We start from the raw sequence: 17,192 nt of genomic DNA, 5'->3' as shown, positions 1-17,192 counted from the left end.
AGCAAGGCCCTTAACCTGCAATTGCTCCGTCCTGGGTATGACGTTAATCTGCATCCAGCCCTGCATGTAGGTCCTCCAACCTGCAGGGCAAAATCTGGGGGTTGGTGGAAGAATTGTCAACCCAGGCACCATAAAAAAACATCATACTGCTTCTATTGCATCTGAACTAGTGTGGTGCTGAGGTGTTACCCATTGAATTGCTGCACTTGGGTCCTAATCTGGGATCCTGAGTTGGTTTGTCATGTGGTGGGTGCGGCAATGCGCAGTATCAGCATGTGCACCTAATCTCTCTCTTGTAGTTGTTAGGTATTTCAAATTTGCTGACTATGTTTGCTGGTCTTGTCAACTTACATTACTGAATTTTAAATTTATTGAGTGCATGCCAACTTTCTAGCACAGTCTAGCTCTTACACCTTTTCTATCCACCAATGGTGTGGTGTCTGATGGAACCAGTGCTGTACAAGGGGTTGAAAGGTTCAACAAGTTTAGACGCATTCTCTGCTAATCGGACAGAGAAGCTTCTCTTCTGTTTATAAAGTCCACCACGTCTGCATTATATGCATTGTTCTTTCAGATAAGCATTCATTGGTTGTCAGCTCTCATACACTCAGCGCCCACCCCTAAGACTAAAGATAGAATCAAACTGTCAGGGGGAGTCACTGGTATGTCAGGCCTCATGACTGAGTTTCACTGGAGCGGACTCCACTAAGATTGCATAAATGAAGGCTACAATGTGACATGGCCTTTTGTTCACCATTTTAAGTCTATCTATCTATTTTGACACAAGTCTAATCCAATTTAGGGTCACGGGGCCCAAAGTCTATCCCAGTATCGTCAAACAAAAAGCAGGAACCAGTCCTGAAAGGGTCCCAGTTCATCGTAGGCCACATTTCCACGCACACTAGCCTTCAATTTCATTATTGCCAATTAATGTAAAACACATCTTTATAATTTGAGAGGAAAACAGGAGCACCTGAAGAAAAACCCACAAGGACAGAAGGAGAACATTGTACTCTATGTACCAAGCCTTCCCATACTCCCCTTAAGAGAAAGCCTATTTGCTGCTTCATCAACACATTGCTTAAACTTTATGGGTATTTCTAATTCAGAACTCAATAGCTTGTACTAGATGCCCATGTGAATGTAAATATGTCACATGTGAAATGGAAAAAGAAAAATATTTAAAAGTTTTTAATCCAACTATATTTTAGAAAAATAGGAAGGGAGTTCAAAGTTAGCAGATCTATCTTTTTACTTTCCATACTTCTTCATTCCCAGTTCAGACTTTATGCTGGTAAGAATAAGGCAAACTGAGATAAATACCCATAGTCACTCATAATAAGAATCACCGATCCAACTTACAATTCGGAACTCTCCACCCTATGCAGACTCCACACAGAAAGCCTCCAAGCTGGACATCAAGCATGAGTTCTGTTACTCTGAGGCAACCACCTGCTAAACCACACCAAGTATATTCCTATTGGAGGTTAAAGAAAGAATCCTTTTCTCTCTCAAACATGTGACTTTCTCATGAACCGGAAAGGATTCATAACAATTTGACCTTCACAAATATTGAAAACTGTCTGTTATAAAAATGAAGACATTTTCAGATCTCTTTGCCTTGAAAAAGATGACAATGATGTCACATATCAATGTAACCCCAAATCGCCTTGCATTATTCAGATACTGTACCTATCAAGGGTGTCCCAATAGCAGTGGCTGGCAGTGTGTCAGACACAATAATAAGGAAGACTGAATATCCAAGCAGGAGGGTAATTTTGAAAGACACTCGCTCTCCACTGTCTGGAGGAAGATAAAATCCCACAATGTCCATCACCATTAGGAACACACTGGGTAACAACAAACTCACAGCATAGAATAAAGGTCTTCGGCGAATCACAACCTGAACAGGAAGAGAAAGAGCATTGGATGAGTGGAAGAAGATGCACGGATCTGGAGAAAAACAATATAAATTAGGATTTTTGCTAAGAAGAAAACAAATGTTAAGTTTAGCTTACATACGATAAATTTAATAAAACAGAAATGCAAAAGGTCTTCTGCTTTCTATGTGTAGATTGTTAGTCTGAAAGTGACCTTTAGGAAAACCACTGAAAAAGGAGCTGTATTTCATTTATTAACTTGATTATAGAATGGACACCATCTACTATATGTCTCCTATAGTACAAATAAAAGGTCAGATGTCTGTATTTCAGTCAGATATTGGATTCACAGTTTACTGAAAAAGGCTTCCACACTATTATGCATTTTTATTTGAATTTTATTTAGCATACATTATTTTGCCTCCATCACGTAATTGAAATGGAGACTAAAACTAGGCTTAGCAATGAAAAGCAATAAACTGAGTAAAGGACTGCACTAAATATTTGTTTTATGAAAGTTGTTTTGTGGACGACATTCTTTTGCTATTTTTTTTACTTTGTTGTTGTGTTTTTGTAATTTCTAGTATTTTGTGATAATTGTCTATACAATCTCTTAAAAGGAAGGAAGCAGCCTGCTTCCGTTAAGCGCATGTGTAAAAAGACTTCTGAGGTATTGTAAGATCAGAGTTTTTGCCAATATGAACTGCTGTATTTTCTTTAATAAGCTTTCTGGCTTTATAAACTATTTCACTATTGTTGAGAAAGTCTGATTTTGTAAAGTTTTCCTGGCCTTTCAGAATTTTTATCATTGGTATTCTGGATTGTTCATATCTCAGGAAATGTATAAGAATACCTTATTGTATATTTTTTATTTACTGCAATGCTCCATGGACATCACCATTTTAGGTACAAATGTGATCAATGATTAGTAGGTAACAGACTCCAAAAATCACCCCAAAGAGATCCAGGGTTTACAAGTTGGTAACACAGTTAGTTGACTGTAGAGGTTTGACTCATTCTAATTCCTATTTAAAGTATTCCAGGTTACAGTTTAAAGGCACAAATGAATGACTGGTTTCCGACTTGTGATTATGTTTTGTCTTTAGGTGCTTCTGCAGTGTAGGACTTGCTGGTTTTGACTTTGCTTGTTTTTTGATTCACGGCTCATCTTCTGACCCATTACAATTTCTGATTTTGTGGGCATCAAATTTTGTATCTATTGGAGGAACAGCTATGACCAAGGCTATGTAGTCATGTTTCCGTTGTGCTCCTTCTGAATGCAAAGTAATTTAAGAACACTATATCTTCCACATCTAACATAATTTACAAGAAGTGTGCAGACAGCGGTGTAAAAAGTAAAAAAAATGGATTTGACTTGACAAGGTACCAGAAGAAAGTCTGAGAGATGGCATGACATTGATTAGGTTTAAGAGCCCCCAATCTATAAGACTGTATTCAAAGAGAAAACAGAATAGAGAGCTAACTAAAGATGGGCTCACCAGAGAGAAGGGGGAAGTCAAATCGAGATTTTGTGTAACTGCAAGATTAAGTGCCACTTGAGAGACTAAACTTCTCGAACTATCAGGCTGTATGGTATGAAATGTCATACTCTGTTTGCTTTGCTTTATTACACTAGCTATATTTTTATAACTTAATAAGCCTGTTTCCCTGCTTTTCTCTGTTTTTATCACTGACTGAGAATTAAGGGCAGGGGAGACAAAGAACGCTCTTTAGAAATAAGCTAAAATGATGGTGTGAAAGAAAATTTAACTGCTTGCCGTTGCAGGGTTAAAAGCTGTTTTATTATAACAACAGGTTATTCATACAGGCATCTGTCATAAGAAAGGTTGCAGTAAGCTGACCTACGACAACTTTGTTCTTTAGGAACGAGTCTGTTAAACGCAGGAAAGATGACCTTTCTTTCTTTGGGGCCCCTCTTGACATGTACACAAAAAAGAAACGGTTGGCCGATTTGCATAATATAAGACGAAATGCTTAGATGCTGTTTCATAAGTAAGGGGGAGGGAGGAAAATGAATATTAAAAGCGATTAAAACAGGGGAATTTTGCTCTTCTGCTTTGCAAAGCATGAATCCATGTATTCATCTGTGACTGAATAAAAGCTGATTGATTGAACTATTCCTGTATTCCTCTGAGATCTCTTTCCACAACAGTGGAAGTTTATGAAGTTTATGAGGAAGCTTCTGATAAACGCTAGTGGACCATAGCCCTGGAAGCAAGAGCACTGCAACTTTGAACTACATAAAGGTTGGTAAATATTCAATAAGAATTATAAATGGGAGGAGTGGCAAAGGTGTAACATATAACTGTACAGGAAAATAATTTGTGCATTTGATAACAGGAGAGGTGTCCCCAAAACCTCTTTGGACTTTATAGTGTGATAAAACAGTAATGTAATATATGAGGAAGCACTAATTGTGGTCAGACATCAAATGGGAATATTTAAAGTTTTAAGATGAAGGTGGGGCTGCACCAGAAATCCATTCTTCTACTTTTCATGATATTAATGGAGGTGCTGACTGGAGAAGTGTGTGAAAGATTGCAAAAGATGGCAAAAATTAAAGTTTAATGGAAGGAACATATCCTGAAATGGAAATCTAGTTTGGATGTGAATGGGGCAGAATGTGTGGAAGAAGTGAATAAATGGTTGCACATTATTGTGAGAAACTCAACCCACTGCATAGTTTGTTCAAAATGGTTGCATAAAAGATGTAGTGTGTGAACAATGGAATTGTTTTGGTGAAAGTAGGGAACTTCTTCTGCTTTGGCGACATGTTAAAGAAGAGTAGAGATGGAAGTGCACACACAGCAGTGATAGCAAGACTGAAAAGTGTACAGAAGAAATTACGGAGTCTTTGTCCTCAATTTTGATTTTTAAAGGAGTCTCGCTGGCATTGAAGAATAATGTTTATGAAAACTGTGTGAGGAGTATTATGTTATTTGTGAGAGAGACATATTTGATAAAATTAGAACATCAAGCAAAGCTCAGAAGAACAGAGATGTGAATGATCATGGGTGTGCAGAATATCGCAGAAAGAGCTGACTTAAGAGAAGGACTTGGTTCTTAGGCATTTGGTATTGTGCTGAAAGAAATAGACTAACTTGGTTCAGGTAAGTGGAGAGAAAAGTAAAAGTTGGCTAGGAGAAGAGGTGCACCAAGATGGAAGTGGAGTGGATGAAGCAGAAGAAGATGTGGCTGAAGGTGGTGTCACCAGATGATATGAAAAGAAAGCAGCATTGGGGGCAAGGCAGGAACATCTGTGGTCAAGATGCCTGTCTATTGTGAGACCCACCTATGCACACACTCAAACTTACACTGTGTCAGTTTTTTGACCTGCACGGTTTTTGGGACATGGGAGGAAAATGAAAGAACCTGGATAATTTGCAGAATTCCAAATAGAACTCCAAAAACATTTTTGTAGTAATGATTTTGTGATAACGTAAAATAAAACTAGTTTCCAGTACCTAGAAATCAATAAACACTTCTCTATAATGTGATTTGCCATGCATATAGACATTTAGCCTTTATATTATTAATTACTAGCAAAATACCCGTGCTTTGCACCGGCGAAGTACTGGCTTAAAATTTTTATTAAAAAGAAAATTAAACCTTTTTAAACTGAGGGAAAATATACCAATAATTATTTGTTAAGGATCTCTTTGTATACCACATTGTCAGTTCTGCCCTCCAGTTGTAATATGACCAAGCTGTATGCTGATCTTACTCTTGAGCATGCAACGTACAGTTGGCCATGTGAACAGTAATCTTGTCTGAAATCTCAGAGCTTGGACTGCTGATGTCATAATCGGTATGAGTTTCATGGTTTGTTTCAATTACAACAGTATTTGGCAGGACTTGCATTGAAGTGACATTCGGCATCTGTCAAGTGTTGTAAGCATACAACCGGTTTCATCGATAACTTCACATCCAGCTTTTGAGAGTTTAAACATTCATAAACATCAAAGTGTCCACTACTGAAATTGTCAACTGTGAATCTAAGATGTTTTAAGAGGCATTGGTGGTTGTCAAAAGGTGTAAAATATTTGGCCATTTCTGTACACTTGAAAGCGACAACCGAAAAATTTAGCGGCAGCCATCAACTCACATGCAGAACCATAGGTGAAGGGCTTAAGTATTTCACTCTTCTAGTGCTCCTGTGTAGTATAATTATCTCCTGTACCGTCATCAGTCCACACCTTGAACCTGTCCCAGTTATTCAATACATTAGACACAATGTTCCTCCGGATATCAAGAGTGAGCCTCATATGGCCATGCAATATGTAACAAAGAGAATGGAAAAGGCAGGTGCCATCTCCGGGCATGGAAACCACTCGGTAAGTGACAGTTCTTTGATCGATGGTGATCACCTCGAAAGACATGTTAATGGGGGTACGGTTGGAATGATAAAGGAAATGGGTACCTGAACAATGTAAAATAAGTACACAATAACTATAATCGTAATAAACAAACAATAAAACAGCGGAGAAGCCGTGGATTAAAAAAAAAGGCTGCAGTTATCAGCAGGGAGACGTGAATCCTGTGGCGAAGCAAGGAAGGGAATTTAGAGATCAGAGCGACGGACGGCCTTATATAGGCAGGCAGCCAACAATGTGGGAGGCGTTGGGATGGGGGACCTAACGCCACCTCACACGGTGACCGAGGTGCAGGCTATGGACGTATATATGTACGTAAGTAGGATTCAGTTAGCATTGGGAACCTGCGTACCAAGTTTCTTAAAGAAGGGCCCATAAGTAACAAAGACCGTTGGAAAGTTCAATATGGTGGCCGACAGTGGCCTCATACCACCGAAATAAGTATGAACATTGGTTTCAGTTAATGCAGGGAAGCTACCTACCAAATTTCCTGAAGATGGGGCCATAAATAAGAAAGTTCAACATGGCGAACGTTGTCGAACGTTATGACTGTTACACGTAGAGTTTCGAAATGAAACCTGCTTAACTTTTGTAAGTAAGCTGTAAGAAATGAGCCTGCCAATTTCAGCCTTCTACCTACACGGGAAGTTGGAGAATTAGTGACGTTGCAAAGTTCAATATGGCGGCCAACAGTGGCGTCATACCACCGAAATAAGTACGTAAATCGGTTTTGGTTAGCGCAGGGAAGTCGCCTACCAAATTTCCTGAAGATGGGGCCATAAATAAGAAAGTTCAACATGGCGAACGTTGTCGATCGTTATGACTGTTACAAGTAGAGTTTCGAAATGAAAACTGCCTAACTTTTGTAAGTAAGCTGTATGGAATGAGTCTGCCAAATTTCAGCCTTCTACCTACACGGGAAGTTGGAGAATTAGTGATGAGTGAGTGAGTGAGTGAGTGAGTGAGTGAGGGCTTTGCCTTTTATTAGTATAGATTATATTTGTTTTATTTATTAGCTGTGTTTTAATCTCTAACTTGATTTGTCCTAACCTAATCCAGTTATCTATTACTGAAACTACTAAACCCAATTCTAAGATAACCAATGACACCAGCATTAGGTTCAAAACTGACACAATCCCAGGGCAGGATGCCAGTCCATCCTTGGAATTCCTTATGTAGCCACACTCACTCATTCAGGACATTTTAGTGTTGCAGATTAACCCAACACACATGCCTTCCATTAGTGGGATGAGTGTTTGGAGAAACCCCCAAGCAAAAATGAGAAAAACGTACAAACTGTACCCAGACATAGGTCAGGAAGTGCCTCAAATGTAGTGCTTTGGCGCTGTGAGACAGCAGAGCGCACCACTGTGCTTTATCAAAGATATACTGTAATACTCAGGCCACTTTATGATCATGTTTGCCATCCAATACCTTAAAAACAATTTAGAATGAGATTCTCCATGGCATCAAACCATTTGGATACTCATGCCAACAAAGCAACCAAGTAATTTAATTGCAGAAAGATTATTTCTTATGCAAATAATAGTTTGTACTGTACTGTGCTAGTAGTCCCCAGAAAAGATTAATTGAAAGTAATGTCAGAGTTCTAAAACAACTCAAATACATTACTCATAAAGATAATAAAAGGCACTGAAACTAAAGTAATTAAAGACAAAATGACTAAGCTAAAAGTGAATTTCATAAGCATGTGCAACTATACTAGAAGTAACAAAAAATATTGAGATAATTGCCATTGCCATGCAACTATAATAAGGTGGTGTAGGCAGAGCACACTTATTATGAGACATTTGGTGAAAGCTATGAAGATGGGAATGTTTCAACACCTTGCACCTTACTATAGCAATTCCTTAATTTCTAAGTGATTATAGAATTTTAGTATTGGTGCTGCCAGTGTAACAGCGCAGCTATCACATGGAGTACAAAATATTATGTTCCTGCATACTTACATAGAACTTCATTTCTGCATAATGGTCATTGCCATCAATACTGAAGACTGAATATTTTGACAAGACATGCAGCAGCTCCCATTCTCCCTGGTTCATGAAAACACTTTTGTCAAACATCACCTCTTCTGGTGTCCTCATCAAAGAGATATTAATGTCAGAAACTGTAGAATGATACATTTCAGTTAGATAATTCTTCTTTGAATTGGTTACATTTCATTAGAACACCTATAACAATTTTTCTTCATCATTTTTTTTTGTTCAAACCAAAACCTAATTTGGCTGCTTATGAATCCCGTATGAATCCTTACTACCATTTCTGGTGTGTCAGCCTCCATCTCTCACATGAGGTTAGTCCCCAAACTGCCTCATGTGTCCATCGACCTTTCTGACTCTCCCTTGCTACTGTATTTCCCACTTTCTCCCTCTGAGTTCCCCATGTAAATTTTGCTTCTTCTGAGAGTAAGTGAACCAACAGTAGTTAGTGATATTTAATCAAAAGTGGCAGAGGTGGACAATTCTGTCATGAACTAGGAGACACAAGCACTAAAGATTTTGAAATCAAGTAGTAATGTCCACTAAAGGGGGGAAACTGTCAAATCCAGCAAGTAACAAGGGCAAAGAAATGACTGGCTGGAACACTGGGAGACCCTATGGTTATCTAGAGGAGAGGGCATTTCCTGGCACTGATTGGCAGGTGGCTGCGCCTCTTATGGGACCAATCACAAAACATAAGGAACATAATACAGGCTAATAAAATACAGCAGACGGTTAACAAAAGTAACATTAACATAAATAAATGGGTCAATGATGAACAAAACTAACACAACACATGGATCTGAACCCCAGCCAGGGGACTAACCCTGGCCGATATATAATAATTTTTTAAATGCTTTTGGTAGTGAATTTAAGTACAAAATTTGAAAATGACTTTGCTTAATGTCAGCACTCAATTGATGGTCTAAGGATATTCCTGAGTGAATATGTTAGATGACAACAGAGAATGGTGTTGCTGTTGGAGAGCAAGCTTGTAAAACAAAGAAATATGGTTCTAAGGTTTCCAGTCATAACAGCACTATGTGGTGATGAACGTGATGAAGTTTACTTCCATTATCAACCTGAACATCATGAAATCTAAAATCCAATGCTAGCAAACTGTTCTGGAATAATACTTACTGTCCAAGTTTAAAGTAGCAAACATCTATCAGGGAATGACATAACACTGTAAGATATTTTACCAACAAAAGCAAGCAATTCAATCTGTTCATTTGGTTTGCTGACACTTCTGCTGTGTAGCTCTGTAATTTGTTTAAGATTGCCACAGATTTTTGTGTGACAAACTGTATCCACATATATTTATTTCAGTAAGCAAATTATTATTAATGTGTATTAAAAATGAAATTTGTTTAATTTCAATTTCAGTTTAATGTAGTATAAGGAAAGCTGGCTATTTCAAAAGCAACATTTTCATTTTGATAAAGTTACAATATTTGATTTTGCTCTGTACTTTCATAGGTTTTATTAAGGGTTTACACTTACCATTTAATAAAGGCCTGTGGACACATTAAGTAAACACGTGTAGGACTTTATGTGATTACTGGGTAGGTAAGTAAGTACGTCTGACACTTCTGTATCATTCAGATACTACATAAGCCAGTTGTGGTCTCTAGAGTCAAACTCAAATATTGCCTATGAGGCAAAAATAAGTAACAAAAAATCATTTCCTTTACGTCACAGTTTTACTGAGCAGATAAATATGTATGGTAGCTCTGCGCCAGTCAGATACTACTAACATTCTCTGTGCTAGCCAACTACTGCTTGGCGTGTATTATTCACACTTCACCTTGTATGCATTTGTGTACAATGAGCTCTGTACAGGTATATGTATTATACGTGTGTGTGTATTGAAGTAAACTTCAGTGTGGAAAAATTCATTTGCATGAGCACAGCTCACAACAGACAATACTTATCACACCATAACAGTACATTCTGGAAGAAGCAACAGTTACTCCAAAATAGCACCTCCACTACTTTAGGTCTGTATCCCCTGCCCTGGATAATTCTTTGGAATTAGCTGATGCCTCTGCAATATACGACTATAGAATCTACAAGCTAATCTACAAGGCAATCTAAAATAGTAAGAAAAAAAGAAAAAAACAGGATAAGGATACTTACTTGTGTGAAGCCAGCTTGTAAATGTAAGCGTGCAATTCTGAACATCAAATGGGAAATTGTAAATGTCCAAACTGCAGGCTGTCACCACTTGGATCGGTTTGTAGTTTCTAACTAGCCCATCGCTCCTGACATAGACATAAGGAATATCTGGGGACTTCCCTACATCAACACTAAAACAAATAATATATCCAGAGTCAGATCTCCATGTTTCTAAGATTATGTAAGTACAGTTGTCTTATTAAAAGAGTTACGAACAGACTACAAAAGAGGCTGCAGTGGTATCTCTCACTAGTTTAGCTATAGCCTCTTTTCACAACTTTCTTTTTAACCCATTAAACTCAGCAATATGTAAGTCTGTGTTTTGCTACTTTGACTTAATTGGCTATAACCTGATCATCCTTCACTCAATAGTCATGTTGTACCCTTCAAAATAAAATTCAGAATTTCTCTTTCAGAATTTTCACATCTGAAGAATTAGTTAGGTTGTACACATATGTTACAGTAGAATTGCAAGTTGCAACGTTCAGCAATGTTTTACCAAAAAAATGCACTGTGCATGTTATTCTTATTTGCATAGGTGTTGAATAAGCTTCCAAGTGAATTTGTGAGGAACACCCAGAAAAAAAAAATATTATGAAATATCTAGTTTTACTATTTTAAATCAATATAATACTCAAGGTGTAGCACGGTGGCACAGTGGTAGCACTGCTGCCTCGCAGTAAGGAGACATGGGTTCGCTTCCTTCATGGAGTTTGGAAGTTCTCCCCGTGTCTGCGTGGGTTTCCTCCCACAGTCCAAAGACATGCAAGTTAGGTGGATTGGTGATTGGCCCTAGGGTGTGCTTGGTGTGTTTGTGTTTGTCCTGCAGTGGGCTGGCGTCCTGCCCGGGGTTTGTTCCTGCCTTGCCTCCTGTGCTGGCTGGGATTGGCTCCAGCAGACTCCTGCCACCCGTGCGTTAGGATATAGCAGGTTGGAAAATGACTGACTTACTGACAATAATCAAGATTATCTCTCTCTGCTTGTAGTGTTATAAAATAAGTATCAATGGCATATATATCCATTATTGAAGAGCCCTGAAGTGCAGATCTTACTCTGTCAGAACATATATAGTTAGGAAAGAAATTATACATTGTATCCAAACTACAGCAGCACCAATACTTGCAAAATTCTAAAACATCTTTACTAGAACAGAAATAAGATTCTGAAATATAGAAAGTGGAATGAGGTATCACTTGAAAGTTAAAACAACCTTCTCATTTAGTAGACAACAGTCTGTCCCTTAAACTGTACACAAGTGAATCAGGACATTCAATAAGGCCATTTTGGGGGCAGATGTTGCTGTGGTACAGAAATGTGGCCATCTTTGAGGGAAGAAAGAAAAATATTGCAATGTGACATTTGGATATGCAATACAGCATTTTAATGGCAACACACTGTACTTTATCTATGTGGGCCCAAAAGACTTTGTACTATTATTTGGTACCACCGGTGGGTCCAAAAGAATTTGGGCTGAGTTTCAAGGGTTAAAAATATAATAAACCTATTTGAAATTAATCACCACATTTTTCATTTAAAATTGGCATGCCACATTCCCAAGCATTTGTATTTGTATGAACTGGATGCCGATCCTTATTGTAAGTAACTTTCCACGGAAGCAGTTGCTCTTGTGATCAGATAACAGTTTTATTTGTTAGTTCCCCCGGCTAAATGTTATCAGGAACTTGGGGTAAACGCTCTTGCTTACAGATGCATGTCCTTTCATTAAATGTGCAATGGGTTTGAAAGTGCTTAAAGCGTGATACTGGTTAATGTCACAAACCTACAGTTACTTACTGAACAGCTTTTGTTTATTATTTTTGTTTGTATTTATTCAAAATGATTTTGTATTGTTTTATTTGCATGATGTGTTTATTTTTGTGGCTTTCTATTGAAAGGAAGAAAAGTCAGATTATTATATAAATCAGTTTGAACTATTGCATAAATGAGGGACGTTCAAAAAGTTTCCACACTTTTCTTAAACTCTATTTATTAAGAATTTCCAAAACAAATGACTTCACTTTTCCACACAATCACCTTCATTTGCAATGCAATTTTCCCACCGTCATACCAGTTTTTTAATGCCCAATTACTATTCCTCCTGCCTTCATTGTTTCCAACGAAAATATAAAAGTGCGTAAACTTTTTGAACATCCCTTCTTGATATAATTCCATCCATCCATTTTTATAACTTGATGATTTAAATTAAGATTTGCTAGGAGTCTTAACTTAATACCATGGGTGCAAGGAATGGCTGTAGGGGGCATTACTTCACTGCAGGGGTCTGTTAGCTTGCATTGTTAATTAAAACATATAGTTTTACTTACAATTCATTGATGAGAATGTCTGGGACCCAAACATTAGTGGTGGGAATGGAGATTTGCTTGAGATTATCAAAGTCTTCTGGGTTCCACACAAGAAATTCATCCTTCCATTGCTAAACACATTGAAATAGAGCTTAGACACCTACGGTAGCTTTTTAGAACCACTTGTAACATGAAATTGCCATTTTCTGTCATTGGGCTCTATAGGGTGGTCCAGATCTAATTATGCAATTTTCATTACGCTATAACTTATTAAGTTTATGGCATAGAAAATCACCCAAAAAATCCCGGACCATTGAGAAGTGTGCGAACTGACGACATGAAGAATCGTCTTTGCGCCGAACTGGAATCGTCCCCACATAATCAAAGTCATCCAGACGATCTGGATCTGCATAATTAGATCTGGACTACCCTGTAGTGTATGCTATGTTAAAACATAAAACCAAATAAACATAAAATGAAATAAAAAAACAAAACCTTGTAAGTGGCAAGTCATGTTCTTTGTTGCACATTCTATGGTATTAATGATGAAGAACCCAAAAGGACCTAGATAAATATTTTTTTTAACATTTGTTCAGCTTTTGCACAATTAGTATTGTCAAATCCTTACCAATTTCAGAGATAATAAAGTACAATTTTTAAATAGATGTCATGGTGTCAAGATGTTAACACAACATCCTAGCTGCTTCCCATGTACAATTTATTTAAGAAAAATTAACATTTCCAGTGTTATGCATTTAAATATATGACTACACTGTGCCTGGATAACACTATAGAATATAAAGTGCAGTCAAATACTGCTGATTACATTCGAGGGCATGAAGAAATAAAAGAGAACAATACTTTTCTTCACACAGCAGGTGTCAATTATAAGTATGATTTGTATTACAAGGAGAACAGTAGGTGATTTATATAGGCATTCACTAAGATTTCTAAAAAAAAGTGAAACTATTAATTATGTATTTCATTCTAGATTGAGGTTGAAATTGAACACAATCAAAAAAGGTTCTTCATTAAAAAAATTAATGCAGATTTCTACATATGATTAATTTTAATAGTGTTCCTCATGTTATTATATAGCTCAGAGGCTTAAGCAGAACATTGTATGTCCCAAAGAAAACATCTGTGCTCTCCAAATACTTCTTTGCCTAAAGTTCACTCAAGCACAATAATATTTAATATGATTAAAGTAAATATAAAAGATAATTACATGAGAACAAAATGTCACAGAACTTCATATGCAACATTTATCTCTCAAATTGAGTGCCCCATCACAGACCAGGATTAGGGACGTCTGTGCTAAAGTCGCCTTAACCTGCGTTACTTACCTGCCGGTACCATATGTAAGTTGTCAAAACTTGATTTTTTTCATCCTAAAGTTTAATATGTAAAAAATAGAGAAAAAAAAGATTCAGAATCAACAAACTGATTCAAAAGTATTTAGGAATGTGATGTTAATGTTACACCACAGTCACATACTGGTTAAAATAATGATGAATAATACGGTATGGTTAGATGACAGATGCTAATATTGCGGTAATAGAATAAATTTCACAAAAAGTTTTTCTTTGCTGTGAGCATAATTGGATGACCCTAAGAGACCCCATAGACATTAAAACTTAGTACTGAAACCAGTAAAACCTCTACAGTGAGCAAAGAGAAACTTTTTAAATTGAAACATATTTTTTTATTACATTTCATTTAATTTTAAGATTGTTCAATAACAAACTATTAAATAAAAACGCAAGCTGTTTATGTTAATATGCATTTAGTCATGAAAGCAGATGAAAACTGTTGAGAAATATCACTTATCTAGAGGCATCTTGAGTACAGGTACTTTTAAATCAAGAAAGCAAATTAGAAATGGACAAGTCTAATATCTCCTCTAACTTTATTACAAATATTCCAGTTAAATATCATATGATGTATTTCCTTGTATTTATTTAGAACCCATGTGATATTTTAAAATAAAGTGAAAAAAGTTAAAATTACATTGCAGTGTTCTTAACTGTAGTTCAATAAATATTTTACCTAAAAAACATTCTTTTTTTGCATTAGGTTTTATTGTTTTATACTGTCAACTTTTCCATTCTCTTGCTTTTCTCTGACTTGAAAGGTAATCATTTACTTTGTAAACTTACCACACTAAGTATAGCATAAACCATAAAATCAATGGAAACCAGAGTGGAATTTCTCCAGTTTCGAACAGGCCGCACCCCTTTCTTGTAGCCAGTCATCAGGTAGTCGGAAAGACGAACCAAAGTGGAGTTGGCAAATCGGTTTGGATTGTTTCCTAGTCGAAATGCTACATAAGAAAGGACCAAAATAAATATGTGACATTTGGAAACATAAAACATTAGACATACTGTATTAACTACACTCTTCAAAATAAAGGTGCCAAAGTTGTTCTTTAGAGCAATGCCAGAGGGGAGCCATTTTTGGTTCCTAAAAGAACCATCTACAGTACATGAAGGTTCAAGAAAGACTTTATTTAGATGTGTAACTGGCTCCTTAAACAACTACGATAACAGATTTGTGAATACCAGTGGGTTCACGATTTTAAAAGGCTTGATAGCTTACTATAGGTATTCTTTAGGGGGCATATACAGGGTGAGTCAAAATTATGTTAACATTTGAATGGTGAAAACAATTTATTCACAAAACATATTTCATATGGTCAAGATGACTTACAGAACTTTCTCAACCTGTTCATCATCATGTTCAACACATGTACCATATGTGGCACACAAATTGTCGACAAAAATTGTATATAAGTACAGATATAGCAGTACCATTAGTGTTAACATAATTTGGACTAACCCTTTTCAAAGCCCACAAAAAACAACTTAATTTGTACAGTTTGAAATGTCTCTTTAGTCGAGCAATAGTTCTGCACAACCCAGTAAAGTGCCATTAAAGAATCAATATTTTAAGAATCAGTATGCGTACAAAGATAGAAAAGGAAAAAGTCGAGCAAACATGTCTATTTTACTTTTTAAATAGAAGTATGGATGCAGTATACTGTGTTAAGTAGTATGACTTTTACTTCTTAGTAACTTGCAACCATTTTAAATTGTTATAATTATAGCAGCATTTTAGACAGCAGTACTTATATTGCCAACCCAGTTAAATTCCTGTTGCGTTTTGTTTCACTTTAAAAGGCTCTTTATCTCCATAACCAAAGAGCCATGATGTAAGATTACTTACAAAATATTGATTTTTTTCCAGTAAATGTGGCCGTCAAAAGGACTGTTCTGTCTTGTTCTGTATTCACTGTTTGCATCACCCAATTATATTATATCAGATGTTTTAATGAATATATAGTAATAGGACATTTATCCATTCTAACGTAAATTAAGGTAAATTAACTTTATAGTTACTTAAAACAATGGTGGTTGGGCATTCTGTCTTTTTGCTTATAAACTATAAAATTACTTTAATTGTGCCTCGATATAATTATAATCAAGTTATATATTGATAATTTAGGTACATTTATTCACTATCTCTCCTTTGGTATAAACATAACAAGGGGGCGGATTGATTTCGATCTCCTAAATCACTGACGTTTTTAAGGAGTGGTGCAGTGTCAACCCAGAATATCTTAACAAAAGTCAAACAAAAAATAAAATATTGAAGTTTTTTTGTCGGGTAACTTTTAAGAAGTGAGGCGGTTCTTATATTGCTATCTAACCCAACATATTAAGGGATTTTCAATCCAGAAAAAAGTGCCTTACCTTCGCTGGATCTTGTCGTGTTGAACAGAAACAGACCGAGAGCTGTCCAGAGTGCTGAAGATCTCATTTTGTGTTTACGGCAAAAAAAAAAAATACTGCTGTGAAGTGACCTAAAACGCAGACGCCGGCAGCCTCCTATATCTCTGCTTTGTTGTTTTCAATAAAACGACCTAAACACCATTACGTACTGTTGACCCTCTTGCACTTTCCAAACAATTAGTAAATCCTCGACCGGGCGCATGTGCATCAGGTTGCAAGTTCCACATATGATGTCATGAGCTAGTGAGGTTTGCTTCGACCCCTTCTTCTGGTGCCCCTATCCCGTACTGGTTACGGGATAAATGTTGCCGGTAAGTGAAAGAAGCGGCGAGAAATCAGGTCTACTGGAAGAGTACTGCCCATTGCTTATTATAACGCGATTTACAAATAGGCACCTGCACGCGCGCGCATTAAGGCTTGTTCATGTGCCGGTCAGTAATAACGTGCTTGTTGTTTATAACTGGGAAAACGCAAATAAGTCAATCCAGCAAGCACATTGAATACCTGCTTAAATCTCCCGTGGATTGTTGTTTGGATTCCTTTCCGTTACCTTGATGTACTTAAATTTTTTTTCAAAGTTTGTACTGTATGTTGATATATGATATATTGACTTAAGAGTTTGAAAAGTTGATATTAATGTCAT

At 36.8% G+C, this 17,192-nt stretch overlaps 1 protein-coding gene across 1 annotated transcript in view; it reads right to left on the bottom strand.

The window, feature by feature from the left end:
- Window positions 1–16,577, bottom strand: part of htr3a (5-hydroxytryptamine (serotonin) receptor 3A) — a 29,798-nt gene extending 13,221 nt beyond the window's left edge. Inside the window, exons 1-7 of the mRNA XM_039762423.1 lie at window positions 16,511–16,577; window positions 14,918–15,081; window positions 14,105–14,149; window positions 12,780–12,889; window positions 10,417–10,586; window positions 8,245–8,405; window positions 1,693–1,903 (exon numbers count right to left, since the gene is read on the bottom strand). Of these exons, the coding sequence (XP_039618357.1) occupies window positions 1,693–1,903; window positions 8,245–8,405; window positions 10,417–10,586; window positions 12,780–12,889; window positions 14,105–14,149; window positions 14,918–15,081; window positions 16,511–16,577 (928 nt within the window). The remainder of the gene's footprint in view (window positions 1–1,692; window positions 1,904–8,244; window positions 8,406–10,416; window positions 10,587–12,779; window positions 12,890–14,104; window positions 14,150–14,917; window positions 15,082–16,510) is intronic.
- Window positions 16,578–17,192: the final 615 nt, after the last annotated feature.

This window comes from Polypterus senegalus, chromosome 9 (genome assembly GCF_016835505.1).
Source record: "Polypterus senegalus isolate Bchr_013 chromosome 9, ASM1683550v1, whole genome shotgun sequence".
In the NCBI taxonomy this organism is placed as follows: Eukaryota; Metazoa; Chordata; class Cladistia; order Polypteriformes; family Polypteridae; genus Polypterus; species Polypterus senegalus.
The sequence above is the reverse complement of the archived record's forward strand: the minus strand, read 5'-3'. Positions and strand labels throughout refer to the sequence as shown.